The following is a 27,907-nucleotide window of genomic DNA, read 5'->3' as shown; positions in this document are numbered from 1 at the left end:
GTATTGATTACAGTCCTGCTAAGAGAAACGCTAAAAAGCACATTAATGTAGTGCTAAAAATGAGTTCTCTAGGAACACTAGCACTATTTTATGGAGAATTTAGTTGAGTGGCCAAGGTAATATCCATTCACTTGTACAGATATATGTAACAAGAAAAAGCACTTTCCCTTTAATTTGAGCAAAAGCCAACTAAATTAATAGCCTTATTTTTCAGAAATACTTCTCGAGGAAGATGCAGTACGTATAAAACTTCAGAGTAACTGAAAGATAATTAAGACATTTTCAGTACTACTCATTCCGTAACACACAAGGCATTAATTCTCCCATTTTGGGTTTCAAAAGTGAATGGACATGCTCAAATCCCATTTAGGGAAGACACTCGATGTTAACAGTGAGCTAGAACAGCTCAGAATTTGATACAAATCTTCAAGTATTTTTCATTCTTGGAGAAAGGTAATGGCGATCATTACTAGTCAATGATGCTAATACAAAAATTACTCATCAATAAGCACAGTTAATAAGTGAGCCTTTGCATGTTCCCCTACCTCAAAAGGCCATAGTCTTAACCTTCAAACCTGCTCACAGACTCACCCATATAAGTCTCTACTGCAGTGGCCCAAACTATGAATGGCAAAAGCATGCACTAGAGAAACACCACCGATACTTTAGCAGAAAGGGGCAGATCCTGGTAACAAGTGGAGAAATCCTGATTATCACCAGTGGAAAGCGGTTAAGGAAAGAAGCTGATGGCAAACTGAAAGGCCCCGTTCTATTTATTTAATCCAACTCACTGTCACACAAAAGACTTACTGCAAGGAGAGAGGGTGGATGGCTCAATAACACAGGTATGTAAACATTTTTGGAGAAGTACCTTTCCAGGTGACAAGATGTAACTCAATATTCAGAATAACCCACTACAGGTTCTGGTGAGCTTTTGAAGAAATTTGTGAAACTAGAGAACTTCTTGCCAAAGACCTTTCTTCCATTTCCCAGTAGCTTCTTGGCTACTGTTTGAGCTTATCCAAAGGTCTGCAGTTTGATGGGGAGTTAGCTTGAATGTTCTCCTACTGCTCCATTTGGCAGTTCTAGCACCAAAAGGGTTATCCAGAGCCAGCTGCTATAAACACAGAGCTTCTCTTCATTTTCTTCAGGGAGCTGCCGTTACCTAAGCAGTAGTAGCCTGACAGCTATAGCAAGGATAGCTTGAGAACAGGGTGCCAAAAAACCTTCACCAGCTAAAAATGAGGAAGTTGCTTGATTAGGCAGAAAGTATAGTTTTTATTTCAACCATGATCTCAGAAGCTCTAAAATGGAAAAATCTCAGAAAATACAGAGCAGACAAAAAATTCACAATGTAGTTTCTAATCCCCTATCAACTGAAGTATAAAATTAGATAAACATTCAAAGGGCTATCTTCTCCAGTTTTAGCAAGGACATGGGAATATCCCAAATTATACTATGTATGAGAAGAGGATAGTCTAATTTCATGTTTCTTAGTTATTTAACTAAATCCAATAGAGAGACGACAACAAGAATTTAAAAGCAGATGTTCTTTTTACACTTTCCCTTGTGAGCTGCGGCAGGGTTTTTCTTTGCTCAACTTTAATGAATTTTAGATATTAAAATAGCATCCTTAATTACTGCTTAGAGCTTTTATAAACTTTCAATATTCAAATTTTATTGCAAGCATTTTAATACCCTTAATTAGCTCATTCAGATTTTTTATGCTAAATACTCTAAATCACTGAGTACTCTACCACTGCAGTTTTCTAATACTAAGACAGCTTTTTTAATATTACAGATGTGACACGTTCTTCCATTTAACATGGTTGAGCTCACCTCTCTACTTCATTACACAGTTCATGTTCAATACAGTCCGAACTCCTAGTGGCTCTTTTCATCATTAATTACATATTTCAAGTCCAACACTACTCTAATCGATTCTCAGCCCATGACCAGCAGGAAACATAAGAGCAATCTCACCTCTTACTCTTTAACTGTTCTACTGTTATTACCATATTCTCCTGTCTCTGTCATACCTTGCCTTCTAAATAATGTTATTCAATAAGGATATGCTGCTTTAACATGCATTTGTAAAGTCTCTAGCAAAACATGTTATCTATCTAACCAAAGCCTCCAGACACTTTCAAAGCAGAACATACGTGCTAGAATTGCCAACTGGCCTTCCCATACCTGGCTGGAAGAAGCAACAAAAGAAATGTGTGCTTCAAAAGCAATTCTAGAGCAACTTCCATCACTGATTTTTACATTTCTATCAAAAGTGTTCATAAATCTGGTCATAATACTGACAAGGGGAGAAAATGGAACAGACTACCGTTTTAAACTAACCCCTTTAGGCTTACTGCTCTTTCCCAGGAACACCAGAAATTACTTGTGCGTTTCCTATGGAAAGCACCTGTCTTACATGCGGGGCGAAACCTGGACTTCACTGTATGCTTAAAGCAGATGTTCAATATGTTAAAATACACATGTTGAAAAACGCATATCCTTCATAAGTACAAAAACTCCCAAATATAGAGCTCCCAGAGAATTTACAGTTAATTTCCCATTCGATACATTTAATAAAAACCCCACCCCTGCCTGCTAGGTTTTACTGCATTTGAGCTTTCTATGCCTGGGTTGTGGTTTTTTTTCTTCTTTATACCTTTTCAGTAAAAAAACCATGAAGCTGATTTCTGTCTAAAACTTCATATTTCTGCAGGTACCATTCAAAAACAGAATTGTAAGAAGGACTTAACCTTGTAGACAGGAGTATCATGAGCAGATCTGACACAATATGCAATTGTAGTACAACATCTGCCTTCTTCAGTGGTGTAACTAAAAATTTACATGTGGCTGCGTTCATTTCATTAATACACATAATTACAGTTTTCTTATAGACCTTATGCTATGAGGTGATGACATATCTAGGACACAGCACTGATAAAATATTCAGTTTTTCCTCTCCTACAGTGCTGCCATTGAAGTCTTCTACCTGTGTTTGATCACAGAAACACCCAAGCCCCTCACAGCAACACAACTCATACTACAAATCTAACAGCTACTCAGTCAAGAAAAAGGCTCCTAACAGTAAATACTGCATATGTTCTTCTACCACATTCGCTAGTTCATGTTAAACCGACGCAGTTAAGTTGCCACTCCACCGTAGTAAGACTGAAATAATTTCTTTGCCTGTAGAAGATACAGGCAGACACTGCAGAAGTATCAATTGATCAAAGATTACTATTTTCAAAGGCTTGTTTCTGTCTGATAGAACCTGTGGTTACTGCAGCTTTTAAAGAAAAGCCTGTTTTAATGCCAACCCTCTGAAGGAACAATCCTAGTGAAGCCCAACACTGAGCACTCCCACAACTTGAATCTTCCTTTGCAGTCACGATTCAGGGAACTCTTCAACACTTGTGTGCCCATGTTTTATTCAGATATTAATTGCAGTCAATACAGTCATCTTCCAGTCTCGGATATACTGGACAGATTAAGAGAATGCAAAATGAGCCAGTTACTAGTTTCATCAAAATTTCCCAAACTGAAGCTGAAACAGCTCGCCAGCATTCAGAGAGCAATGCTGAGAAAATCCTGTATTTTAAGCTAAAAAAAGTTTCATGAGTTCCTTGCCAATGGGTACAAAAGCCTCTTCCACAAGTTTTCAATTATTCCTCAAAAGAGGGAGCACTGATTCTTTAACACCAGTGAGCAGAAATGGAACGGTTAATGTTTCTGTAACAGGAGTGTCCATGCTTTCTTTGAAGACAGAAGATTTTTCTCGAACATGAAAATGCAATTTGGCAGCCACACTTGAAAAAAGGTTGTCATTTTGAGTAGCTGTTGACCTTACTCGAACACCGGGAGAATGATCTGGGAGAAGGAGATATCAGATCAATTGCCAAAGGAGGAAAAAAGAAAACAGACTGAGATTTTAATTCACTAGAAAAATGGGAACCTGAACACATTTTACAGTATCATTTTAATAGGAGGGGTTTTGACAATTCTTTTTATTTAAATGCGAACATTTAAAAGGATATTTATTATTGACTGTTCTCTAATGTACAATTTAATTTCTAACCTGCTTGCAAACTCCCAGACAGATGAAGGCTTGCATAAAATTAAGCTGCATTACAGGGAAATGGAACAGAAAACAATGAACATGGTAGTTAACCATTTTATATTTGCAAGTCAAATTTTCCTGAAATCAACAAACAATTGTTATTACAAACCCAAGGTAAGACTGAAATGAACATTTAAAGTCTGCAATCTCTTTTCTAGGCAGAGCCCCCAGGTTACAGGGGAAAATGAATTCTTAAGGTCAAAAAGACAATTCCTAACCACAGCAGGCGAATTTAAGGGTAAATCACTTTGTCAGCTAGCTGGTGAGATTCTTGCTCCTAACACCAAACCATCTAGTTCTTTGCTGTCAGAAGCAAGAAATTCTGATTAGAGTTGTTATACCCCATATTTAGTCTTTTAGCTTCCCCTTCCAACTGGCTGTTGTTCTGCTCTGTTAGTGTTTCTTTTTCTTAAATTTCTTACTTTAATTTCAGACAAGAAATTGCTACAAGTTTGTGACGCAAAAGCACAAACTTTTTTTTTTTGCTTTAAAACTAAACTGAATCTTACCAAGCCTATTAACTAAGAAGTCATATATAGCCACTGTGGAAAAACCTCTCTAGACTACTATGGAGGGGCAGGAAAACAGTTTTGGAGCTTGAACGAGGAAAGGATTCTTCAAAATGTTGCAAAGTCTAAACAGAACAGAGCAGAAGAGAAACTGGCAGTGGAATTGTGCACTACATTTATGAAACCAGAGCGAAAGATGCCGTAAGACTGAATGGATTTTGATGTAATAAATAAAGCTCAAGCACCTTATACACATACAGTGCCAAACTCTCAAGAAATCAGAGAGCAGTTGACTTTTTTTTTGCCTTGGATATTTAACAGCTCTTAGAAGGGAAAGTAAGAGATTGATGATTACGTTCTTCCTAGTCTATTAAAAAGGGTGATATATTGGTAAGATAAGTTATATATATGGAGGATATGAGTTTCCCTGGGTGGTACATTTGAAGAATAAAGTACTGATGGTCTCCCAATTGCAATGATAGGGAAGAAACCCATATTCTCAGAGAACTAGCCAGATTACTTGAGAAATCATTTACTCCTGTACTATACACTGTTACACCTAGTAAAATGCTCAATTATAGAACAAAGCATGCTCCATTAGGTTCAGAGCCAAAGTCAGAAATGCGGTTGCCACAGAAGTATAGAATCAAAACACCAACTACTTCTCCACCCCCAAACAAACCTCAGTATCACAATTATTATACATTAGACCACAAACTACTCTCTAACCTGCAGAGATACCTGTCTTCCAACATGCCTTTACTAACCACCGCTACCAAAGAAACAGCACAGCAAAATACAGCTAACTGCTGGGGGACTGTAGCTTAAAGAGAGGACACGCAGGAGGAAAGGAAGGTTGTTCAATCACTGTCCTCTTAGTTTTTTCACTACTGAAACACTTGTTCATCTGCTGACAAACCAACTGCTAACAAATTTCAAATTCATTCGATGTGTTTCCAAAAATACAGTACAAACTTAGCGGCTACTGATGATTTGGCAAATGCAGACAGCATTGTAACTGCTAAGTGAAACATACAACATCCCCTATTTTATTCTGAGAGCTGTATAGAGCACTTGTTCCCTACCAGAGGCATGGCCTGGAACAACCCCCTAAACCCTGCCAGGCAGATGACCTTGTGCTCCAAGCAGGAGCCAAACTGCTTGTAGAGGAAGCAGTGACAAGGGTGGAGGGAACAGAAGCTAATCAGTCAAAAGCAGATGCTTGGGCATGACAGGAGGGCAGCAAAGGTGATAGCAGTGATTGTCACAAAAAAAAAAAAGGTGGGAAAACAGTAATTGAGAACAAAAATGCACTAAAAAAAAGATTAGGCATGTTTATCAATATAAAGCTACTAAATGAACAGAATTCAGTAAAGCCTAGGAAACACATGCTAGTTCCACTGCAATTCTAAATCTTCATCCTACCTCCATCAATAGTCCCAAGAAAAATTAGCTTGTAAAACACAGTAAGAGACAGAGTTTCAAAATAAGCAAACAATGAATGAAATCCAAGTTTCAAATCATCATGCACTTAAAATAATATAGTACCAATTCAAATCTATGTCTGAAGTTATTCACTGAAGATTATAAATTGATAGGAAACAAACACTGCTATTTGAAGAAGCCAGGATCCAAATAGGCAATAAATAAGTGTTGCTAATTAAGTCATAACTAGAAGATTGGTTTCAAGGCTCAAAACATCCCTACTTGGTACAAAAGCATACCTACAGTCTGAAAGAAACAAAAGCTGAAAATACAGTCTGTGCTAGAAGAGAGTCATTTCTTAGACAGATTTTAGAGGAAGACTGTAAAAAACAGAGACTATATTCACATTAAATGTATCCCTTTTTCACTTTTTTAGCATAATTTTTTAATTTTCTTTCCCAGCTTTTTTCTTTTCTCTTAAAGCTGCTATTACACTTTTACCATGAAAAAGCAAATCCTCTTTCTGTACTGTCAGAAATAGTCATGAAGATTTGTACCATTTTATAGTAACAAAAACCCAGCATTTGAAATCAAAGGATGTAGAGAAACCAATGTTCCACGTATGCTTTCAACAGCTTGACGCTGAACAAACAAGGCAGCCCCTTTCTTCACTACTCTTCATGAATATTGAAGACTGCAACTAATCGAATGACAACACAGGCAACTGCATCAGGCAACAACATCAAAAAGGAAAGTCCTGATTCTCCTAGACAAGAGCAAGTAAGAAAGCCACAGCTCCTGCTTGATCAAATATCATCAGCCAAGAAACTAATGTTTATGTTGTACATCTTGCTAACCGCACAGTGGAAGCTGGCTTTACCAAGGGGCAAATATTGATTTGTTTCACCAGTGACAATTGTTTTACATGCTGGTTGCCATCCTGCTTTTCATTCCTCCATTTGTGAGGAGGATGAACATGCCTCTGAGTGACAGAAACCAACAGTGAATCCAGATACACAACCAAGTACAGGCCAACACAGAACCTCAAAACACTGCGATTGCTTACAAAGCCTTACATGAACTACAAACAAAAGAATAACAGTAGAGCAATGGAGTCTTGTGAAGAGCTCTTCAAAATAAATGAATGGAGAGCAATCCACCTAGCACTAGTAAGTCTCCAGCATTAAAGCAGGGTGCCCAGTTTGGGGTTCCAGGTTTCAAGATATGGACTGATAGGACAGTCTACAAAGCAGTGAGTTGGATCAGAAGACAAGAAAAGATCTATGAGGAAACACTGGAAGAACTGGAATATAAAGACACACCGTTTGTGTTAGAGAAGATATCAAGGGAAAAAATGGGAATCAAATACATACAAGTACATCAAAAATAGCTGGACATGACCAAATAAAAATCAATGTTTACTGCAAATTGTGTCAGTTAAACATTAGAAAAAAAACCAAACAGTAAGAATATAAAGCACTGGAATAAGCTGCTTAAGAAACGCGGTGGAATTCCCAGCAATTAAGAGATTAGACAAGCATCTGTCAAGAATATTGTAAATGATCTTCCCTCAAGACAGAGAAAGGGATTAACTCAAGGTCTCTCTTCGTCCTTTTTTTTGTTGAATATTCTTCCAGGAACAAAGAAAGCCCAGGCAGAACCACAAAAGTAAAAGCAAATAAATAACCCTTCTAGTAAAAGTCCATTGTTACAGTAAAACACAAGATTGGATAGAGATCTCGGAATGCTACAGCTTTAATATCCCTTAGTGGCTGTAAAAGCAACATGAATTTGGATTTAGAGTTATGTTGCTAGGGATTCCAGCAATGCACAAAAAAAACAGTGAAAAAATTAAAATAATTAGATATAAGCACACTTTAATAGTCTCCTCAATACCAGTTATTTCATTAAATAAAATTTCAATGGTAAAAATCTTTATAACATATATTCTCACAACACAGCACGTCCCAGTTAGAGGATGAAGACGTCGAAATGATAAAGACTTTGCAATTTTTCAGAAATAAACTACTGTTTCTAAAGGAATGGAATTATAGGACAAAATAATAGTGTACTTCTGCTTGAAAGCCAGGTGCTAGAAGACTGCAAAGCAGATATTACATGAAACTATTAACCACTTGAACATTTCAGGTAGTGGGTCTTCAAGAAAACATACTGCAAGGTTAAATCTGTGTTGGTAATACAGGAAAATTCTTATGAGCTGGAGAGTAAGGAAAACAGATTGTAAGGAACAGAATATGGAGGGGGCAGGGCGGTCTCAATTCTTCTCATCACATATGATCAGGATATTTAGAATTAAGGCGGGAAAATGGTATTAAAGCCACCGGGTTCCACTCGTGAGAGCACTGATACCCACACAACAAATGAAGTCACCAAACGGCTCCCCAACAGAGTAACCTCCCACTTGGGTATCGTAGCAAAAGTGAGAAGTTCTATATATGGACACTTTTGCTTACCTTTATAACACACTTTGAAGCACTAACAAGTCTGATCTCCACACCATCAGTTAGCTTTTGGCAAGGGTAAAAGCAGTTTACATTGTTCTTTTACTTCATATTCCATTATGACATTTTAAACTGCCCAAGCACAAAAATGTTGTTATATCCTGCTAGTTTTACTAATTTTCCCATGCTGGTGTCTGTCTAAGTTGCTCTGGAAGATTTCAGCCAAAACAAACATTCTCTCCTAAACAAAGTTAGGAAAAACATTTGTTCATTTTTTGAGTTCTCAATAACTTGCATGCTTTGGAGGAAACATGAATATAGCACAAAAGACACCTGACTGGCAAGATCTACCTTTCAGTAACTTAATGACAACAGACAAAGAATTTCAAGCCTAGTTTTCAAACCCTGGAAGTTATGCTTAAGATATGGGGAATGGCTTGTGTTTACATAGTAACAGATTGATGTCTGTCAAACTCCTGTCCTTCTTGACAAAGTTGGAAGGATACAGTGTAGGTTACCCTCACTGTGGCACATGCAATCTGTTCCTTATGTAAAATCTGCACAATAATGAAATCTGCTAAGTGCAGATCCACCCTGAAAAACATAGCTTGTAGTCCTTACCAAGCTCCCATTTACTATTTTGCAGACACTTATAAACTCGTCAAGCTACGTGGATTATTATTTTTTTTTTTAAGTAACAACTTACAGCTATCACACTTAAGCCACAGAACAGGTCAACTACAGGTCTTTACCCTAAAGTGGGAAAATTCAGCAGGAGTTTCCCACTAAAATCCTTAGAAAAAAATGTGTATTTACCACAGTCAAAAAAATTCCTTAATCTCATATTCAATAATTAATTTGAATATTTTTTGTTGGAAAACAATAATCAATCTGCAGCTAAAAATCTAATACAGGAATTTCCAGTCTGAATTATTTGTTTGTCAGAGGCATTATTTGAATAACTGCCTAACAATACCCATCTCAACCACAGGCATGCTTATCTGAGCCATCTATAACAATGTAATAACTGAAGTTCCCCTTTAGGATTAAAAAAAATCCCCAGCAACTAAGGCCCTAACTGCATGAATTTACAGCTAAGAAAAAAATACAAACAAGGCTGTTCTGTGTCTTAAAGTTTTGGTCTCTGTTGCTGTTAAAAAGGAAAGTCTGGTGAACGTAATATGACATTCAGATCATTTCTAACCTTCTACCAACATGTTCTTCCCTTTCTTCACCACAGCTTTTTGTCTTCTCAAATTAAGCCTCCATTTCAGGGAACTCTGCCAGTAACATCAGTTGCAGGAGCTCGCAGGAAGAACAGAATAGTTCTTAAACTAACCTGAGACACACATTCTTCTTTTGAAGAGTCTGACATGCAAAGAATATTAGCAATAGCTTGACCAGAGATTAAAAAGGCTAGCATTTTTTTTTTTATAAAACATGCTACTTCAAAGAAAAGCAGGGAGCTGCAGGAGCTGTAGTTACTTTGCACGATACTTCCTCTACTAGCTGCCACCAGCATGCGAGGGGAACAGGCTGGTTTGTTCATCCATCACCTCATTTGGTCCAAAGGGAGCCCACTGTGCAATCTTGCATTCTAGCAAGCTGCAAGCCAATGTTTTTGTACATTCCCGTGTTCTTCAATTATGTATTTGTTCCATCATAGCTTAGTTCCATAAGCTTTTCCCTGTGTCATGCTTGCCTCTGCCAGTAATAGTGAACCTGCACATGCACTCAGGATTCAAACAGCATAAATAAATCTAATGGCACTTTGTACCATTTCGCAATGGTGCTGCTTGCCATTTACCAGTCTTGTAGGTGAAGAGATCAGAATTGGGGAACTACAAATCAGTACCGATTGTCCCACAGGATGAATGTTTTTTGTGATTACTGTCACAGAAAGCCATTATCTTTTGACATAAGCTTGAATGCAAACATAACTTACAAAGGAGCAACACATTGCCTTCGGGACAGAGGCAGATACAATAGTTAAACTCTAGATGTGGGTGTTATCAAAGCATGACTTTAGGTCAGGGAAGTGTTTTGAGGGAGAGACAACAAAGGAGCTGACTGCCAAAAATTTATGGGCAAGTAAGATGTGAAAGGGTTATTCTTAGCTGTGTATTTCACAATAAAATGAACTACATGAGTGACATACCCTAGCAATACCTCAGAATTTACTACAGAAAATACTGGTGGTATATCCTGGCATTACACGGAGAGAGACTCCAAGTTCTGCACAAATGCTATGGATGACGCTGGTGAATGACAACATTCTTGCAAAAGGTCTGGCGCTCCTCACGGATGAAGTCTTGGCACAAGTCTCTAAGAAAATATTCTGAAGGTTTTAAAAAGGATACACTTTCAAATTTTAGCAGTTTCATATGCATTTGCCTAGGGAAAACAAAGTGTCTAGGAAATAGTGGCAGCTACAACTGGCAATTCCTCCCCCTGCCCACCAAACATGACACTTTGCTTCCCTTGATTCTTACTCCTCACTAATGCCCTTGTCTTTTCCCTCTCAACTTTCTACCTGGACACCAACATGCTCTAAGTCAAACAACAGTAATGAGAAATCAGAAAAGTAAGGCATACCAACAGAAAAAGTTAGTTTTAGCAGCTTTAATGGCTATGACATTAACAAACATTTCAAAAAGACAAGAAATTCACAATTCAATAGCCACCTCAGGTAAAAATAATTTACATTGGACAACCACCAGTCCCTAACGCCAGTGCTCTATAGTTACACACACCAACAGAAACAGAAGTGTGTAAAAGCTTTTCTTTGCAAAGCAAAAGACAAGCAGCTTTTCTGGTTTCTTTGGGGAGAAAACTAAGTATAACAGTACGATATTGAAACACACATTTAAGAAAAATGCCAGAAGTGGGGCATTTCACTTCCATTCCTTTTCTGACAGTGCCAGTAGCATAGGTTATATCCGAAACTTGACTAACTCTATTGCCTGTGTTCTCCCACTCACTTACAACAGTGAAGAGTGAGGAAATCTGCCGTTCCACTGTGACAATTCCACTTGTTATACTCCAGCTTTGGGGATATTTGATAGGACCCAATCCCAAGTTTTCACTGCCATCCAACCTACCGTCCTCTTTCCCACCTCAGCAAATGGACAGCACTGCCATAATTCAGATTGGCCATTTTTAATGAAATAGTACAATATTCTGCATGTCTCTTCCTCTTCAGGTTCTGACCGCATCCAGCATCTTGTACAATAGCATAATAATTAGTATTCAAAAATTCCCTAAACATTTTGAAACATGAATTAAATTTCAGCTCCATCTTATCACTTTGGCAGAGAAAACTGTTCCAAATGGAGCTTACAGAAACAATACATACTAAAGAGAAAAAGATCACCAATGAGACTGGGGAAGGCAAGAGATACACACAAACCCACAGAAATTATGCCATTTCTTCTGACCCACTATACCAACCCTTTTTAGAGGGATGAGAAAGGACACATTATAGGCAAATTTTATTTGATTTATGTAAATACAAGTAGAACAATCAGCTAGTGCTAAAATAGCAAAAGCCTCAGAGAGCTGAAGAAAAACACTGGAATTCTGGAATAGAAAGGAGATGAAGAATAAACAAATCATGATCTGTAACTAAAAGGGCAGAGTACCCGACATGTCACAATCTTTCAGAGAAGTCCTTCAAAAGGCTTGGTAGCTATCCTTACCATTTTAATTCTCTATCTCCACTCACACTTCCATTCTCAGAGCATTATGTATGGCAGAACACAAATGTTACAGGCTGCTGAGTGCAGCTTGGAAGTAGTCAAAGGCAGGCAGACCCTTAAACTTCAGCTCTGTAAGCAAGAATGATCTCTACAGCGGTGACTTTCACTCCCTGTACTATATTATTTGTTTTACAGTATCACTGCAACCATGTTGTTTTGTTTGGGTTTTTTTAAGCTCAGTATCCAATAGAAACAGGCCTGCATGGCTGTATTTTGCATGCTTATCCTTCTCTCTGTCCTTTTCTCCAATTCCCACTACCAGTAATTGTCAATCCCTGGACCAATTTCCACTGAACTCAGGAAAACGAAGATCCCAAAATATATAAGTTCCTCTACATTTTTAAAAATATTCATTTCTTAGAAAAGAGATTCTTAATTCCTCTCCCCCAAGCAGTGCCCTATTAAAGTAAGGCTACAGGAAAAACAAAATTATTAGACACCACAGAAGCCACGTAAGAGTGAATCAAAAGAAAAGAGCCTTCAAAAAATTCTACTGCTTGGAGCAGTGCTTACTCTTGAGCACAATTTATAATTGTGCTTTCTCTCTCACCTAACACAGCCCAGTGAGCCTAACTTAGTAGAAACTATTCTAGAAGATAGATCAGTTGATAGCTAAGTAGAAGACAGCATTTAGACAGCGAAATCAACCCCACTTTTGTACAGCAAAGTCAAGTTCCACAAACCTACAGGAGTTCTCCAGAAGATCTCCCTTACCCACACACTGATGGGCTCTACTTGATAAAGACTGCTTTAATTTCCAAGAAACGTTTAACAAGATTCTTCACAAAAGGCTCTTAAAGAAATTAAGCTGCCATGGCAATAAAAGGCCTTGCATGGATAGGTTATCTGGTTAAAAGAAAGGAAACAAAGAGCAAAACAAATGGTCATTTCTGACAATAGAGTAAGGCCACCAGTGAAGTCCCACAGGAATGCGAGCTGGAGCCCAAATTGTTTGAGACATTCTTACATCTGGAAAAGGAGGTGAATGCTGACAATTTGCTGATGATACCAAGTTATTCATGGGAAGGCAGACAGGACCAACCGCAAAGAATGGAAGAACAAACACAGGCCAGCAAAGCTGGCAGAGGAAATTCAGTAAAGGTAAGAGAGTTACCCACAGGAATCCCAACTTTACACACACAGTGATGGGCTCCAAGCTGAACATTGCCACCCAGGGTGAGCGCACACAGCTGAGTCACTCTGAATCTGCCACCTGAAGAAGGAAGGGTCTGGAGCTCCAGAACCATTTTTCCCCCAAAACATTCTTGCCACTGACCTTGCATGACCTCTAGCAACATCTTACTCTGATGGCCTGATACAATTCATTCACCTGGCAGAAAAACACCCCTCCCAAGCAGATGGGTTTTGCCAGGTAGGGAATTCAGCTAGCTCAAGGAAAGGTCAAGCCAGCAGCGGCACTAGCACAAAGGAAAGGGAAGAACTGTGCAGCTGTGGAGAAAGAGATTCTTCTCTCAACTGTGGCAGGCTGGCAGATCAGCTCAACCATCTTGTGCAATTCCACTGGCAGGAACAAGTTCTTGTGGTCCTAGTGAACAGATCTAAGAAAATAACAATGCAAAATTGGCATCTTTATCACTCATTTAAGATGGAATTCATTACCCATTTGCAAATGAAGTTTTATTTTCCACTTATAAACACTAACACATTGGTATCTTCCTGGTCCTTGGGGATTCTAACCCTAAAAAGGAGAGAGAAACCCTCATGTGGGGGAGAACAAACAGATTCTCAGCTTGTCATTTGATTTTTGTTTCAAAAAACACCACCACATTCTATCCTCTAGTATATAAAAGAAATGCATCCAAGATGAATTGTTTTGATTATTATTTTATTGTAGAAAAATATTTGACATTTAGAAACATTTCTGACACACAGGTCTATTCCTATGTAACTCTACAAAGAAATATTTTTTCCTATGAGCTGAACAATCTGTTAACACTGTTTCACTCAGCTAACCTGCCAATATAATACAAGTCTGCTATATGGAGAGTTACAGAATATACACTCATTAGATTTATTTATAGAATAAATAGCACATATTCTTGTGAACTCCTGCACAGCAAGGAACACAGTTGGCTGGATGTTGCCTCATGCTGCTTTCTAATAAAACATTACTTTTGGGAACCACCTGAAACAACTTGCCTTTCAGTTGAGGGAGGACAGACTTAAGAATTCAACCTCTTGCTCTTAATTCTGCAATAAATGATTAATAACTGTGAGACTAGAACTCAGAATACACTCCCACATCAAGCTCTTGTGTCTAATAATGCTGGCAACTGTGGCTGAGAGGCCTGTCCCACCAATGTCATGCAACCAATGCCTTTTTGCATATCCTAAGACTGAGTCTACAAATCCACCCTGGGCAGGACTAGCAGCATAATCATGGAACGAGCATTTGGCAGTATCGAAGTAGAGTACTTGAATGCTTGCGGGTGTGTGTGTGTGTGTGGCACAAAAGCTTTGTATTTGCACCTGTTGTACCAAATATGGCATTACCCATACTTATAAATGGGCATTTTCTTCCAAAATAAGGTGGCTTTGAGATTGTGTAATATGAAAGCAGAGTCACCAAATTTATCAAGTTTATATTGAACCTATAGTTCAAAACAGGATACACGTGATACAGTTTGGGCTCAGTAAAGATACCCTGATGAATCTATCGTCCAAGGCATCCTGCTATCTCAAGCATACTGTTATTATTAAAAAGCATCTTCCGAAATACTAAAATGCCCACAGAGATGCAAATGAGGAAGTGTTGCAAAACTATAAAAGCCAGGAGCATAGCTCCTTCTAACTTTAGCCAAAGGACCTGAGGTTACTGGGTATTCTCTCACAAATGATACACACAAATGGTCAAGTGGTGAAATCATTACCTACATTTAGACCTTCAATAGGACATGTCAGAAATTAGCAAGTAGCTACAAAATCAGAACTAGGGAGAAGATTCCCTATGCAGCTCCTTCTCTTCAGCTCTTTCAGCCCACTGAAGGTGGTGTCTACCTTAAAAAAAAAAATTAGTGTGGACCTTCCCAAAAAACCACTTGTTTTTGGAAGCATATTTTCAGATTGAAAAGTTGCAACAGAGGGTCATAATAATGTTCTCTCAACCCCTTATTTTCTAGAGGAACAAAGAAATCTGTCTTTGTATCCTGATCACATATTCAACACACAAACCAACAAAGTGAAATCAGTTTGGAAAAGCAAAATATTGCTAAGAGTAAAGCATATCTCTAGATGCCCTGGATAGGAACGACAAAACAATCATCTGTGGGTGAACTCAAACTTTGTAGGATTTATCTTTCTCTTCCAAGAAAGAAAACCAACTTCTATTTTTAGCCAAATGAGCGAACGCAGTGGCACTGCAAGCAAGGGGAGATGTTAACTTACAATGGGAGTTTCAGAGCTCCACGTGGTAAATTTGAGTGACCACAAGTAAAACACCAAAACTTTAAAAAAGCATGAAGTATCTTAGAAATTTTGGTTGACATTTCAAATCCCGAAGCCAGTACATCAGATTTAGATAAGGCATATCCTTATCTTGGCGCCAGACTTCAATATCATCTTCTGGTTTTGACTCCAAGCACTAGAAGCCAGAGCCTCACCCGAACACTTGGGCACTTCAAGGTGCAGAATGGGGAGAGCCAGATCTCTTGGAGGCCAACCACCCATTCAATAGCACTGCATCCAAATTTACTCTTTAACATTCCTGCACAACTTAAGTGGATGAAAAGACAAGTTCACTGCTTTCAGTATGTCTTGTGTTAACTACAGAACTAGCACTTCCAAATTTTCAGCAGTCTTTTGTGCATTTTAACAGAAAACAATATAAATGTTACGATAAAGACATGTTCTTATCACAATAAATGACTTTAAAGCCATCACAATTAAGCATTTCTCTCCCACTGCATCCTTACACTTCTACAGGTTCACTTGCCTACCAAAATGATATTTAAAATGGCAATGTTTAGCCACCTTATATCAGGGCAAATCTCTGCAACAAAGGGAAAGAAAGGAGAGAATCCAAAGTCACCAGAGCAAACTTGAGGTACATATTCTTTAGGAAAGGGATCTTTCAAACCAAAAACATTCACTTGTTGAGTTTCTGAACATCCTGAGTAACTTATTTTGTCAATGCATCCAAACATTCAATGTTCATAAACCTTCTCAACTATCAAAAGGTGCAGTTGATAGTTGCACTGCAGTTTCAGTAGATGTCACACAAAAATTTGCACAATACGAAGGGCAGGCTATGGACAGAGACAGCAGCTGAAAAGCTTGGAGACCCCAGTCACAAAGCTCTAATATCAGGGTTTCAGCTGCCCTCACAACTTCTGTCCACAGCATATTGTATGTGGATGTTTGGCCATAAATGCTGTCTTTCATAGTGAATTTATCAACTTCAGCACATTTGTAAAATGTTGGGAACCACCAGAGGCCACGAGCTGCCAAATGCCATGTGCTCCAGTCCTTAAACGCAGGGTTTGTAGAAGAGGTACTTTGAACCTCCACAGCTGGCACTAACTGTTCATTCAGCTTCAGAAAAGTACCATTTTCCACCAGCCCCTCCAACTGCTGCAAATCCACAAGCGTGTACATCAGCAGTAGCAACCAAGAATTTCAACTGAACACTCTGTGTTGAGCAGCCAGTAAAAATTACATCCTATCAGATTAATCATAACCCTGGAGTTAGCTCCTCTGCTCCCGCTCACCAGGAAATCCTGCTGCATCACGGGTTGGCTTGCCATTTCAAAAACCTCTGCACCTACTACAGGTACTTTCTCAGGCTATCCACCAAAAATTCATCACAGTTGAGTCAGAAAGAAAGAAAAAATAAACTGGCCTCTAGTTCCACAAAGTAAGAACTTCTTCCCATAGTCAGGACACCTTTCAACAGACAAGGTATATACCGCCTGTGGTCCAGTGATTTCTTCATGGCTTGATGGATTATACTGTAGAAATGCTCATTGAATGACCTTGCTATCTACAGATGAACAAAAAACCTCACCAGACAAGGCAAAACTGCTTTGGATCCAGAAAATCTGGACTAATCCTTCTCACATACCACCCCTATTGCTAGCGTAATAGCATGGAAAAGTTAAGCAAGTCTTGAGATGTCTGAATCCAGACATTAATGTTGTCCATCATACCAAACACATGACACAATTTAAGAACAGTTGCATTAGTGGTGTGATCTGGAAAAGGCTTTTCGTTCCTCAATAACTTAATAAATGCTATTACTAGACCAATTCTACAGAGCTACAAGTACCACAAAATTGTGTAGAACACAACTGAAATCATCAATACTTATAAAGCAGCTCAATTTAGTTTAATTAAACTCACACTGTCTTACCAGAAACTAAGTTTTTTGATGCTGATACTAGCAGTCACATACCTAAGTTGCTCTATGGATACTGCTACTATCTTCTTCCTGCCAAGTCACACTTCATCCCAACAACCCCTCACACTCCCCACACCACCCCAGGAACACACAGAAAGCCCAGCGCGGCTGCCCACCACTTCCTACCATAGGCCAGTCACCAAGTCACCAGCATCCATCACAGAATTTTTCCAACCAAGCAAAACCCTTGTTATTTTTGCTGTCCAACGGCTCAGGACCCCAGCTTGGTGTTTCTGCCTCTTCCCACCTCCCAGCACTGGTCAGAGGCCATTGCCTACACTTGGCTTCTGCCCGGAGCCACGGTTCCCAGCTCCAGTACTACCAGACGGTCCAACCTACCCGCCAGCCACCCCGGGCTCAGCACGCTGCGTCTCCCGCCCCAAAGGTCAGGGAAACACCACCACTACACGGCACGGGTCTGCCTCCCCTTAGCAAGCCAAGGAGCGGCCTCTTGCCCCCAGCCCGGGCAGGCTGCCCACCCCATCGCTATCCCCTTGCCCCGGTGTCACCGCACTAACAACTTGGGGATAAGCAACAGGAGCAACAGGACGGGGGGTCCCCAGCTCCGGGGCTCCAGCTCCACACTCCCCCCGGTTTGTGACCCCCAACTCCGCCTGTCCCCCCTGGACGCCAGCCAGACGCTGGCGGCGCTGGGGTGGCCCGGGCGCTCCCGGCGCCCTCCTCCGGGCCGAGCCCGGCCCAGGTGGGCGGGTCGGGCCGGGCCGAGTCGAACCGGGCAGCCCACCAGCTCCCGCAACTTTCCCTCCCCACAGCCACAGCACCAACTCCGCCGCCGCTTCCCGGGCCGGCCGGAGGCCGCCGCCGCAGCCCCCGTGCCCTGCGCGGCGGAAGCGCCACCCCCGCTCCGCCCGAGCATCCCCCGCCGCCGCCGCCCGGGCCGCCCCCGCCCCCGCGGCCCTGGGCCGCGCAGCGGGAGCGCCGTCGCCGCCCGGAGCGGGGCGCAGGCCCGGCAGCGGGAGAGGCCGCCGAGCTCGGCCCGGCGCCCCCGGCAGCCCCGGCGGGGACAATGAGATGGCGGCGAAGAGCGCCGCGCCCGGGGGACCCGTTGCTCCGGCAGGAGCCGCCCCGCCCCGCGCCGCCTCCTCTTCCCTCCCCTCCCCTTCTCCTCTCTCCTCGCACGGGCAGCGCCCGCTCCCGGCCCGGCCGCCGCGGAGACCGAGCGAGCGAGCGGCCCCGGCCCGCTGCCCCCGCCCCTCGCGCCTCCATCTTGGATCGGCGCCTCAGCGCCCTCCCTCCCCCGCGCCCCGCTCACCTCTGGCCGCGCCGCGCCGGGCCGGGCGGCACCCCGGGAGCCTGCGGAGCGGCTGGCGCGCGGGGTCCGGGCGGGTGCGGGCCGGGGCCGGGGCGGCGGCGCTGGCGGGGGCCGCGCTCACCGGAGCCGCAATCCTAAACCGCCATCTGGCGGCATTTCCGACCCGCCAATGGCGCAGCCGCCGCCGCGCGCCGGACCCCCAGCGCCCCCTGGCGCCCGCGCGCCGCCACTGCCCGCCCGCCGCCGCCGCGTGGGGCGGGGGGGGGGACGGGGGGCGCCGCAAGTCGGGGTGGCCCCGCCCGGCGCGCGGCACGCGGGCGCCGCAAACGTCTTTCGCGCGAAAACGCCGCGCATGCGCCTCGCAGCGGCTGCCCGCGCGGGGCGGAAGGCGGCCGTTAGCGCTGCTACCGAGGGGGCGGGGCGTCGCCAGGGTGACAGGAAACCGCCCGGGGCGGGGGAGCACACGCGCTGTGTTTGTCGCGACAGAACGTGGGAGGGAGGGGCAGGCTGGGCCGGGCCGGGCCGGGCCGGGCCGGGGGGCGGTCCCGGGCTCCGTAAGGCAGCGGGGGCGCGGCTCCGAGGTGGGCCGGAGCGTCCTCCCTGGCGGCGGCGGCCGTGCCGGAGCGCTCGCTGCCGCGCTCTGTCTGCGCGCCCGCCCGGGCGCCGGAGGGGTGGCCTCTCCTCGGCGGGTCACCTGGGCCGGGGTCGCGGCGATGCGGCCTGTGGGCTGAGGGGGGCCGGGGGCCTCCCGGCATGGGAGAGGCGGGGAGCGGATGCTGAGGGCGCGGCGGCCTCGGGCAGCGGCACCGGGCGGGTGTTTCGGCAGCGGTAAGTGTTTCGGAGCAGGAGCGGGCGAGTCTCGCACCGGGGGGGTTGCGGAGCCGGCGGCGAGAGAGGGGCCTGGCGGGGAAGGAGCCCGAGCAGCAGCAGCCCCTCGTCCGCCTCCCTCCCAGCCGAGACGCCAGACCTGCCCTGGCCACCGCGCGGGGTTGCTGCTCGCTCTTAGGTTTTTTTAGGCCTTACTGAGCCTGCTCCCTGTGTTCTCATTGGAGATGCCGTAGTTCCTCTGCTGGGTATCTTCTCTTTGGTGGTGGAAACGTGATAGTTGCCATCGCAACTTGTGCCATCCTCTATGTGAAACTCCTGAGCCCCGTCTCCCGTTTTTCACCCAGCTGTCCCTGTAAGCCCTTCTGCACACGCCTCACACGCACCAGCTTGCTGCCTTGCCAGGTTTTATGCAATTTGTTGGGAGAAGATCAAAAACAGTAAGCTTTAAATAAATCTTAGTCTGTAATCTGTTCTAGTAAACCTGAACGTGCCTTCTCGTGCTCTATTTCAGACCATTGTAATGTACCATTTAAGGCCTTTCTTACATCTAGCCAGGCGATTTTCGTATGCTGTAGGAGACCATATAAAGTGTTGATGTATTCTCCGTTCTTTCCCCCATGCCTGGAATTGCAGTCTAAAGGGGTTTGTTCAGATTAGGGGTTTTGGAATGGGAAGTTTGCAGACAAAGTGGCTCTTCTTCCAAAATCACTTAATGCAAGTATTGCTGCTGCAGAGGTAGTAGCAGCAGGCAACAGACATGAATGCAGAAATCAGAGAAGAGTATTTTTGCATGGAACTGGATGCATTTGGAGCCCTTATACAGCATGAGAATAGGTTAGTGAAAGCATGGGAAATTAAAGGTGTCACATATAATCCTATTGAAATCGCATGTGGCAGCTTTAGCAAGCTAGCACAAATATGGGTTGTTTTTTGGGTAGCAAAACATTATCAAGAATGTACTGACAATTCGTGGGGCTTAAGTGTAGGGTTTATATTTGAATTCTGTGAAGGGTGTACTGGCTCTTCCCTTAGGCAGTGCTGTTGGATGTGACTCGATTAATTTGAAGACATGGGGTACTGGTTTGTTGGTTTGTGTATAAAGTGTGCTCTTGTGCTTAAGTACCAAAAACTCCTTTCATACAATTGCTGTCATTTTCTTAAATACCTTTTATTATTCATTAAATTTTAATAAAGACTTGAGTTTCTTTGCATCTATTTTTAATAAAATTAATTGATATAGTCAGACCATCTGGCTAAAAAGATAAAGGTACTCTGATTTTCCAGCATGCACCTTATCAAATAGTTTAAAAGCCTAGCAGAAATGTAGGCTGTTTCAGTGATACCAACATTTAATTGCCTGCTGTGCTTCTTCCCCCTCGGTTCACGTTGTTACACTAGTCAGACATCACATGAGTGTAGATCCCTTGGCATGTGCAGTTGCCTGAACTATCAAGCACCAAAGAATCTCCAGCAAGGTTAAGGTGGTTTAATGGAGAGGGTGCTGAAACAGGAATTTAGGAGATTTTCCTGCACCTGATAAGGAATCAAAAGAAAAACCTGCAATGTGAGAAGTCAGTGCACTGTGCACGGAAGTGCTTAGCGAAGGTGGCACAAGTTGAGTCAGTTGCATGGGTTTGTAGGGATGGAGTGGGTCTTTCGTACGTATAATATTCAAGGAAAATGGTTAGTCTCTAGTTATCCTATAGAGATTGCTAATAGCCCTCTGGTAATCTCAGTCTAACCTGGTCAGGATTCAGGGAATTTTCCACAGCAGAGGCAAAGGAACATCCCTGCGAGGCCTGCTTTTCAGAGCACAGGGATAGCTGACTTCTCGTTTTCGACTTCGTAAGGACTGCAATTGCCAGGTCTGCAAATCTTTTGTAATAACATTTCGGTTGGCTGACTGATTTTGACCGATCTGGCAGAAGATGAGAGTATTTTTCTGTGAGTTTATTCAAAATTGGTGGTTAGAATCACCAGTCAGATCTCAAAGCCTTAATTCCTTCAGGCACGGCAAGAAGGAGAGCTCAGCCTCCCACGCAGTAGTCAAGTGGCATATAATCACCTATTTCTACCTTGCTAATCAGCATATGTGTAGTGATTGGGGGGGGGGGGGGAGAGGAGTATTTGGTTTTTTTTCTTTTGAAAGAAATCATGGTGTGTATTCTATTAATGTTTTGTGACATTTATTGAATCCATTGTGATTATTCGTTTACCCATGGGAAAACGGGGTTCACACTTTAGCAGTCGGTGATTTCCATGAACTGGTAATTCAAATGGGTGTCCCAGGTTGTCGTTTGGATTGGGAATGTTTGTTTTGTTATATAACATGAGAATTTTGCATAGTGCTTAATCTTCAGCCTTGTATTAAACTTGATTCAAAATCAAATTATGTTTTTCAAAGAAAATGCAAATAAACCATTTTATGTTTCCAGAGATGAAGAAAAATAAAAACTTCATGTGATCTCCACAAAAGGGACTAGCAGAAAGAGAAGTAGCAGGTTTTCTGCATAGGCTGTGCTTATTTCCATTTATTTTAAATTTGTGTCTGGGACAAACATAATGGATTTGGGATATACACTAATCTCAGTCTCCATTGAAATTCTCGCTGGTTAAGAAAAGCAAGGACACCAAAGAGTACAAATAAATGTACTGTGTGAGAGTTGGCGTAACATTTGTCATATACTCAATATTTAGTAGAGAAAATTAAATTTTGGTTTAAGCACTCCTGTTATTTTTTTGTTCTTTGTTTCTTCTCATCTCCTGCCTTTCTCATTTTTCATGTGTTTGCCCTTCCACTTTCCAGACCTTCCAATTGTTAGCATTCTTAGTGCTGAAGAATACTGGAGGGAATACAGTATCTGTATAGGACAGCCATTTTGAGCTACGTGCTCATGATCTATTGTTTTGCTGCAGAGAGATCTCTGAATACGTTATACAGGTCCAGTACTAAATTTGCAACTGCATTTTGTCTCTTTTCTATACCCTTTTCTGTATTTGTTGGAAGAAAATGTAATCTAAACTCAGGAAGCAAGAAAGTTACCATTATGCTAATAGTAAAAAGATTAGTTATTTTGCTTCTGTTTTCATGAACCAATAGTTGCAGCATGTACTCAGCTGTTTCTTAATGAAATGACAGTTTATACAGGTTAGATCCACTGTCACTCTGATAATAATGCCTGTTGTGCACCTTTTGTCCTATTTTCCTCCCACTTATTTTATTCACGATCCATATATTGTGCCTTAAATCAAGAAGATCTTAATTTCTTTAAGATATGGGGACAGCAAGGCAGAATTGTGAATTTATAACACAATGAAAATGCTTGGTAAGAAAAGCTGTGCTTGTGAAAATCACTGCCTTCCTGGACTCATTCAGTGCATTTTGCATTTGCATATTAAAAGAATCTGAAATTAACCACTTATCTGAAGAAAAAGTACAAGTAGCAGGTGAGACGGGTAGATTTCTGGTAGGGTGCTTTTAAACTGCCCACTAGTGCAGCTGATACCAGCTCTTACCCTCTTTATTTACTCTCCTTGGCATTTCAGCTGTTTCTTCTCAAGTTTCTTGCAGTATTTAAACTGTACGTTAATGGGCACTCTGGGGTACTCCTCCACCATTTAGTGGTGTACTGGGTACGCTTTGTTTTTTCAGCTGAGCTCTGCTGAAAATGGGTTGGCAGCAGAAACGTGAACAGGAGTACTAGCACAAGGCCTCCTGCATAGACAAGAGTGTTTCTTGTCCTCAGACCCTCTAACGTCTACCAATCTTTGCTTCAGTGAGGTATCTCAGGGCTGGGAGTGTAGTCTGCCAAACCAAAAGTAAGGTGGTGCCCCAGGATACCTCGCTTACTTGTGCAGGTCCAAACTGGTGCTGCTGCCTTCCTCCAGAGCTGGGACTCGGTGCCTGCCCCTCTCCCCACTCCCATTCATCGTGATCCCTACCAGGGATACACTCTACCTGCGAGAAGTAGGCTACAGCTTAGCTTGGGTGTAGCAGGGGTTCAATAAACACTTAGCCTGTGAGGAACAAGGAAGAATGTCCTATTCTTATGTAAATTATTTTTGCCAGGAGACAGGCAGTGCTTGGCTGTCACAGATTATGGATGGAGAAAATGCAAAGGCTGAACCTGGCCACGATATTTTTAAAGTATTTCTGTGAAGAGCTATTGCACCCACTTTTACATTCTCTTTTGATCTGTGGTCTCCCTGACAAACCACCGTCGTGCTGTTCAGCCCGATTGTCCACTCGGCTGTGGTCTTGCACCTTCAGGACCCACCTGCTCTGGTGCTTCGGTACTCCCTGCAGACAAGGACTGCAGGGTTGTCCATACCCATCCCCTGCTGACACCACTGAGGTCAAACTGCTGCTGCCTGCAGGGCTGGGCTTGGCTTCTGGGGATGGATGACTTGATCCAGAGGATGGGTCCTCCTGGGCATCCTCTCCTCCGCAGCACTGGTGAAGCAGTACAGCAGGCATGGGATGGTGAATTTTCTTGTTACTAACCTGTAGGAACCTTACACTCACAAAACTGCCACTTGTTCTTTGGATTAGTCCCATCAATAATTCTGAGAGATGGCTGAGGAGTGATTTTGGCAAGATGACACTGATTGCTTTCTCTCCATCTAAAGTTTTTTGGGTTTTATGGTGGTGTTTTTTTTCCTAACAATGCACCAGGGTTGCCAGTTCCCAAGGAGCATGGCCTCAAAGTCATGCTAGTGCTTCTCAAATTTTCAACTTTGAAAAACAAGCAGAATGTTTCATGCCTCCCTCGGGTATTACTTTCTGTGCTGAGATGATTGTAACCTTTCCTATTTGGTATCTGAGAGCATCTACTGTTTCTGTTTAGACACCCGGACAAAGATGTAGATGACCAAGAGGTGTTTTCCCCTTCTGGCTTGGGATTAAATTTCTCAGTTGCAGGTAAGGTCTGCATGTGTTTATTTGCTGGGGCGAATAGAAGGCAGGGAAGGTTGCATTTCTCCTGCTGCCACTTCATTTGGAAGGGCTCTTTGCGCAGATGGTGGAGGGCGCTGCGGAAACAAAGTAATCTCAATGACATCCCTGTGCCTGAATTAAACTGACCCAGTGCTGTCACGCTGGGCCTGGGGACAGCAATGGCAAGCTCAGCGGAGAGCTGGAGGGAATTAAGGGCACAGGTGGGCTCCCTGTGGGCAGGCTGCACACACCTGTGACAGCAGAGACCAAGTGGCATTTGTGCTGGTGAAGGCTGGGTGCGTGAAGGGATTGCTTGCTTGTTTTGGGAGGCTGATGCTGCCGTTGTGACACATGCAGCAGCGCCACGTGTGTTGCTACATGTGTCACGGTGGTGTGCACAAATCGGGGGCACCGAGGGGAGCGCTCACACTGCTTGTGTAGTGTGAAATGGACCTTCAGTGGGAGACAAAAGGGTGGTGGTTTTGTTGCTGTGGTTTTTAAATGTCTGCCACGGGAAGGTCTAGTTAGTAGTCTGGATCAGTCCTTCTAAATTTTCCCCATTAAAAAAAAAATCAGATTTGAAGAACAAATCTGTTGCAAAATCAATCACTGGAAATAAAAGGATATGAAAAGAAGAAGGAATTTTTAACACTGTCAAAGTATTGTTCAAAAATGTGTTGTTTATTCATATGCTAACCATGCTGACTTGCTCGGGGATACTCCCTATTTCCCTGTGTTGCTCTCTGTCAGTTTAGAAACAAGGCGATCATCTCCTCCAGCCAAATTTCTTCCGTAATCTTGTAACATTAGCGAGCAATTAATAATAAGTCTAATTCATAATTACAGGGTATTTACTGTCCAAAAAGCTTAGCAAGAGAACTTTCTCATTAGAATAAGAATATACTAGAATGCATTATATGTACTACACGTAATGAGAATATATGTCATTTTCAAAAACTAGTGACTAAAATGAAGTTCCACGGTTGGCTTTTAAGGAGATCCAAATGGCCTATCAATGGTATTTAGCAGTAACTCACCAGAAAATTAAAGCAAAACCAAGAACAATCTACTAGTACTTGGACTTAATTGATAAAAATAGCTTGTAAACACTAACAGCATTTACATACTAATGAATCTCTCGCTATTTATTAAATAAAAATAACAGTGCTTCTCCATTTTTTTCTTAAGACCAGGACGTTTCTGAGGAAATGGATACGTCTTCCCAAAAATACCCAGTCAAAAAGCGAGTGAAAATTCATCCCAACACAGTAACGGTGAAATATACTTCTCATTATCCCCAGCCAGGAGAAGAGGGCTATGAGGATGTTAATGAAGATACTGGAGTATTTATGGAGGATAATCCTAAGAAAAGACTACTGAATGATGGGAAAAAGAGAGAAAGGACCTTTTTCGGTACAATAGACACAAAGCTTCAGCCAGCACAACTGCCAAAACCCGATGAGATTGGGCAATTCCAGCATTTTCCTGAAGGAAATATACTGCAGTCGAGGAAAACGTGGGTAGTCCTTTTTGGATCTGCCGTGGCTCATGGATGTGTGGCTCTAATTACAAGATTAATTTCTGATCGTTCCAAAGTGCCATCCCTAGAGTTAATTTTCATCCGTTCAGTCTTACAGGTGCTGTCCATTACTGTTGTGTGTTATTACCATGAGCCTCCCTTTGGCCCCAAAGGCCACAGACTCCGACTCTTCTTCTATGGGGTCTGCAATGTCATCTCTATTACCTGTGCTTATACTTCCTTCTCTATAGTTCCCCCCAGCAATGGGACCATTATGTGGAGGGCTACCACTACAGTGTTCAGTGCCATTTTGGCTTTTTTACTCGTAGATGAAGGAATGGCTTATGTTGACATAATTACTGTAGTTGGCAGCGTGTTTGGCGTTTGTCTGGTCATGATCCCCAACATTGTTAAGGAAGAAAACTCTTTGCTGAGCACCTGGAAGGAAGCTTTTGGCTATACCATGACTGTTATGGCAGGTTTGACCACTGCTCTCTCCATGATAGTCTATAGGTCAATCAAAGATAACATCAGCATGTGGACAGCACTATTCACCTTTAGCTGGACGGGAACAGTGTGGGGAGCATCCACCATGTTCTTACTTCAAGAGCCAATCGTCCCACTGGATGGAGAAACCTGGAGCTATCTCCTTGCCATCTGCCTGTGCTCCACAGCAGCCTTCCTGGGGGTCTACTACGCCCTGAGCAAGTTCCACCCGGCTTTGGTCAGCACCGTACAGCACCTGGAAATAGTCATCGCCATGGTCCTGCAGCTTGTCGTGTTGCGGATCTTCCCAGGTGCTTATGATCTTGTTGGGGGAGCGGTTATTTTGGTTAGTGTTTTTTTCCTTGCGTGTTATAAACTGTCTTGGAAGAATTTAGGAAGACAAGATTATCAGGAGATTGTGGATTCTTCCATTAAATGAATTGTGGTTTTACCATCCAATTCTAGCTATGTGACCACGTCAAAGGAACATATTTCAACTCTGTGGTGTTCTAGCATAGTGGCCAGGTCCTCTCTCTACTTTTAAATTCACAGCTGATGTAGCAATGTTGGTATTTCCAGACTTCCATGACAGGTGAATTTGTTCTAATGTGTACAACCACTGACATTTTGCCATATGAGAAAAGGCTATTTGTCTCCAGCATGTAGGACGTGTGAGCGGAAGCACAGACTGGCCCACAGAAGTGCAGGCCAAGTCATAGGCATGTTCTTCCTCACCTTCCCTGGATAAGGCAATACGGAGACAGAGGAATTCACTAGTGACTCTCACTCCTGTGCAGTGTGGTAGTAGGAAAATGAACAGTAAAACCATTAAAATGGTCACCCAGAGTATTCATATCCTCTGTAACGCTTCTTATGCTTTGGCTGCAATATTCTAAATGAACTAATGCTAGTATTTCTGTGGTTAAAACTTGCATTTCATGTGTGTATAAAGAATAAGTCAGTAAAGTTTTTTGTGCTCTGTGGTTAAATTTCTGTCTGAATCAATGCAGGAAGCCTGGACCTCCTGTGGGGGAAGGAGAGCCCCAAAAACTGGATCTCCAGTTGTGCCACAGCTGTGAAAGAAAGGTCCATGATAGATAAAAGATCTATCCCTGAAGCAGAGCAATATTCTCTCTATGGAACTACTTTTTCTAAAAGAGGTTTTGACTATT

General features: G+C 42.6%; 2 protein-coding genes across 2 annotated transcripts in view; one reads left to right on the top strand and one right to left on the bottom strand.

Annotated features, from left to right (window-relative positions):
• The window catches only part of STAG1 (STAG1 cohesin complex component), a 200,267-nt gene extending 181,265 nt beyond the window's left edge, over window positions 1–19,002 (bottom strand). The window contains exon 1 of the mRNA XM_076341726.1: window positions 18,967–19,002. The gene's annotated coding sequence lies outside the window, so the exon portion shown is untranslated. The remainder of the gene's footprint in view (window positions 1–18,966) is intronic.
• Window positions 19,003–19,588: 586 nt separating this feature from the next.
• On the top strand, window positions 19,589–27,718 carry SLC35G2 (solute carrier family 35 member G2). The gene is made up of 3 exons (XM_076341725.1): window positions 19,589–19,794; window positions 24,642–24,715; window positions 25,919–27,718. The coding sequence occupies exon 3, from the start codon at window positions 25,939–25,941 to the stop codon at window positions 27,172–27,174; it is 1,236 nt and encodes a 411-aa protein (XP_076197840.1). The 5' UTR covers window positions 19,589–19,794; window positions 24,642–24,715; window positions 25,919–25,938; the 3' UTR covers window positions 27,175–27,718.
• The last annotated feature ends 189 nt before the right edge of the window (window positions 27,719–27,907 follow it).

Source organism: Aptenodytes patagonicus, chromosome 6, assembly GCF_965638725.1.
Source record: "Aptenodytes patagonicus chromosome 6, bAptPat1.pri.cur, whole genome shotgun sequence".
Classification (NCBI taxonomy): Eukaryota; Metazoa; Chordata; class Aves; order Sphenisciformes; family Spheniscidae; genus Aptenodytes; species Aptenodytes patagonicus.
The sequence above is the reverse complement of the archived record's forward strand: the minus strand, read 5'-3'. Positions and strand labels throughout refer to the sequence as shown.